At 38.4% G+C, this 3,927-nt stretch overlaps 1 protein-coding gene across 2 annotated transcripts in view; it reads right to left on the bottom strand.

Moving 5' to 3' along the window:
* Positions 1-3,927, bottom strand: part of LOC109960049 (uncharacterized) — a 24,887-nt gene that overhangs the window by 6,572 nt on the left and 14,388 nt on the right. For both annotated transcript variants that reach the window (XR_002274935.1, XM_020599884.1), the window contains exons 4-7: positions 2,601-3,198; positions 955-1,019; positions 756-846; positions 547-665 (exon numbers count right to left, since the gene is read on the bottom strand). Coding sequence is in view for 1 of the 2 variants with exons in the window: in XM_020599884.1 (XP_020455540.1) it covers positions 547-665; positions 756-846; positions 955-1,019; positions 2,601-3,198 (873 nt within the window). In the remaining variant the exon portion in view is untranslated. The remainder of the gene's footprint in view (positions 1-546; positions 666-755; positions 847-954; positions 1,020-2,600; positions 3,199-3,927) is intronic.

Raw genomic sequence — 3,927 nt, forward strand, 5'->3', positions numbered from 1 at the left:
CACGCTTGTATTTCTGTTAAAATGATGTTCTTATAGGCAATTTTTTCTGCTGAGACATGGTTATAGCATAGTTTACCAACAGGTTTAAGTGTTTCCTGTTAACCACAGCACAATGTTGTTATTGTTTGATGTGTGCCAGCTGGCACTGCAAATGATTCCTCTTATTTACAATTCCTCATGGAAATGTTTTCCCGTTCGGATGGATGCATGTCATAGAAACAGTCAGTAAATGGCTGTGTGTTGTACTTTAATGGAGAAGGTTAAGCAAACCGGACTCACATAACATTAGCTCGTCTAGAAGAGTTTCAGTTGACTGACAGGCCTTGTGAATAATCACTCGAGGGCAGCCCTATAGTACGGTGATATTATACCTTGTCAACAAATTCAATAAAAAAAAAAAAAAAAAAAAAAAAAAAAAAAAAAAAAAACCAAAACCAACAATGTTTTACTCCATCTTTCAACATTTTCTGATGTTCTACTGTGTTTATGACACTTGGTCTGATGTCCACTGATTTCTACCCCATGAGGAGGTATCAAGGTACTTACACTACTGGAGTTACTTTGTTGGTGGATAGCTGCATGTTTTTCAGTACAATTCAAATCTCCAATGAACTCCTCACATTTCTGGCAGTAAAACCCAATCACTGGTGTCAGAAAACCTAATCCTGCAAATGAACAAGAAAAGCAGCAAATCATATGGAGTATTTTATTGTGTGGAAGACAAAGCACAAAATCTAAAAAGAAAACTGTTTTACCATCTTGTCTCAACAATTCCTCCAATTCTTTCATCAAGGATTCCATTTTACTTATTCTGGCTTGCTTCTCTCTCTTCATTTTATCATTTTCCTGGGAAAGACAAGCCACAGTTTCAAAGGGCTTTAGCCATTTTTTAATGTGTCTGACCTTCTCATTCAGATGCTGGTTAGTCAACAACACAACTTGGAAATCATTTACCTTGTGTTCATCAGAGGTCAGAGATGTTCCGCTTCCATCACCTTTAGTCCGCTTCTCCTTTGTCGCTAAAAAAAGAACAAAATTGTGTATAGACTATAACTGTTTAACCAACATACAATGCATTAAACAATAAAGGTAGAGAAGATAAATATCAGGCCAGCTGGTATCACTTTCCAAGTGCCTGGTTACACCTCCATGTTCAGCTGTCAGGAAATCATATCCATGGCAACAGGAGAGAAACAGATCCAAAATAAAGCTGACATATGTTATAATCAGGCCCAAACAGAAACTGCAGATCTTTTTATCCCCACACAGTTTTCTGCTGTTATTTAGGATGTAAATATGTGGTGATTTTTTTTTTTTTTTTTTTTTGCTTGTAATGTAAGAAAATATTCATTTAGATAATGATTTGTTTTCAGTGGGTAGAGCAGTTGTCTCCCAACCGGAGGGTCGGAGGTTCAAATCTCGATGCCTGCAGTCCACATGTCAAAGTGAACCCCCAAGTCGCCCCCAATGGTTAGAGCCATCGGTTGAGTTGGCGCCGCAGATGGTGTAACATACTTGGCCAAATAAAAAATACTACTGGCCGACCACCACAGTTATAAAAATAATAAATAAAAAAAGGTGGGGGGTGGGGGATAACGGTGCATGTTTTCATACAATCTCATAAAGATACAAACTTTGTTAATAGACGTCGTTAACCTGGGTTGTTCACACAGGCTACTGAGGGTAACAGCTCTAGGTGACATGAGAAAATGTCACAGATTGTTGTGTAAAGAATAAAGAAGAGCTAGACAGGGACATGCAACCAGCGAATCAAGTGTGAATGTCAGATTTCTGTCTTTGAAAATGACACGACCATTGTTTTTTGACTCTATGTTAAGTTTTTTTTTTTGCATAGTTCACCGAGTAAAATGTAAGCGTTTGAGGCTCAATCACATTCACAAATATAAAATGACTCAAAAATTCATAATTTCATTATAACAAGAAAGTATAATTTTCTACAGCTATAACTGGGCACTGATTCTTAGCAAACATTACTTGAAACGGAGTACGTAGCACATCTATGGGAATCCTATTCAGTTGTGGATTATTACACATTTTCTTGAAAAATGTCTATTTACCGAAGCAGGGTGGACTGTAACAATATAAACTACAGTTCATCATAATGCAGGAGCATGTCACACAGGACAGGCTGGATCAGTTCACTGTTGGTTTTGTTATGGCATTTATATAATGAGAAATTTTTTTTAAATTAGCTTGTCCAACACTGCATTTATGGCAGCATTTATGAAACAATTCAACTCAACTCCGCCTTTATTTATATAGCACTTAAAAACAACCAAAAGCTGACTGAAGTGCTTTACATTCACCTAGTAAACAAAACAATATGAAAACAAACTGTTAGCATTAAAACACTGACAACATAGAAACACACGTGATCAGCACTTACTGTATAAAACTGATAAAGCTCGACTAGGAGCTGAAAGCCAAAGTAAATAGGCCTTTAGTTTGAATTTAAAGAGAGCAGTGACATCAATAAAGTTGTTCACAATGTGAAGGTATGGTTTCTTAATATAAAAATAGCTATAGCTCAACAAGTCCAATTATTAAGTTGAATCTTTTATTCAATACAGGATTCTCACCTTTGATCAAAGACTGTAGAGACTCAAGAGCTTGCCGTACATTGGGGTTACTCAGTGCTGGCAAGATAACTGCCGTTGGGTCTGAACCAGTAAATGCAGAAGACTGATGCTTCTCCACCTGCTGCCCCTGCATTTTTCCCATGATTTTGTTGAGGTCTGCTGTGCCAAGACTCTTTAAAATGTTCTTGACATTCTCACACTCACTGTTGTTCAGATCTGCAGATGCTAGGCTGGAGGAAGTCATTTGAAGGGACTGCTGCTGACTGCTACAAGCAGAAGCGTCCATTTTCTGCAGTTTGTCATGGTCCCCAATCTGGAAAAATGCTGTGAAAAGGGATGTAGAGGATCTATCGGCTTGCTTTCCTCCACCATCTCCAATCCCATACAAGAATGACTCTTCATCTTCAACCTCATCAGCTTTCTGGATGGTGGAGACCTCTTGACTCTGTGCTTGGAGCCAAGAGAAGTCACTGCCTACTCTGTCATGGGGAAGGAGCATACTGTCGTTATCCAGTGACAGTGAATTCTCCTCACTGTCAAGTTGCTGATGTTTGTGCTCATCCTTCACAGGCCCCACTTGTTTGCTTTCACCAGTGGTCTGTACAGAAAAAAACACAACAACAATGCTCTCAGCGTGGATTAAGGAGAGTGACATTTCCACTGACTCTATAAGGACAGTTCTAATGGGGGCTCATGGGAATATCAAATAGTTCCAAACATTAGGAGCAATGCCATAGTTTTACACTGACTTAGCTGCCACCCTCCATAGTGGTAAGTTGAAATCAAAAGCAATAATTATACTTGACATTTTAAGTTAATGACATATCAATGTTTTACAACCTTTTTGACAGTCTCTCTCAAATACGGTCACTTTAATAGAACAAGTACCTAGCCAACTAGCTAAATTAGCTGAGCTACAGTGGGTACGGAAAGTATTCAGACCCCCTTAAATTTTTCACTCTTTGTTATATTGCAGCCATATGCTAAAACCATTTAAGTTCATTTTTTCCTCATTAATGTACACACAGCACCCCATATTGACAGAAAAACACAGAATTTTTGACATTTTTGCAGACTTATTAAAAAAGAAAAACTGAAATATCACATGGTCATAAGTATTCAGACCCTTTGCTCAGTATTTAGTAGAAGCAGCCTTTTGAGCTAATACAGCCATGAGTCTTTTTAGGAATGATGCAACAAGTTTTTCACACCTGCATTTGGGGATCCTCTGCCATTCCTCCTTGCAGATCCTCTCCAGTTCTGTCAGGTTGGATGGTAAACGTTGGTGGACAGCCATTTTCAGGTCTCTCCAGAGATGCTCAATGGG

The sequence above is a fragment of the Monopterus albus genome, unplaced genomic scaffold (genome assembly GCF_001952655.1).
Source record: "Monopterus albus unplaced genomic scaffold, M_albus_1.0 scaffold43.1, whole genome shotgun sequence".
NCBI lineage: Eukaryota > Metazoa > Chordata > Actinopteri > Synbranchiformes > Synbranchidae > Monopterus > Monopterus albus.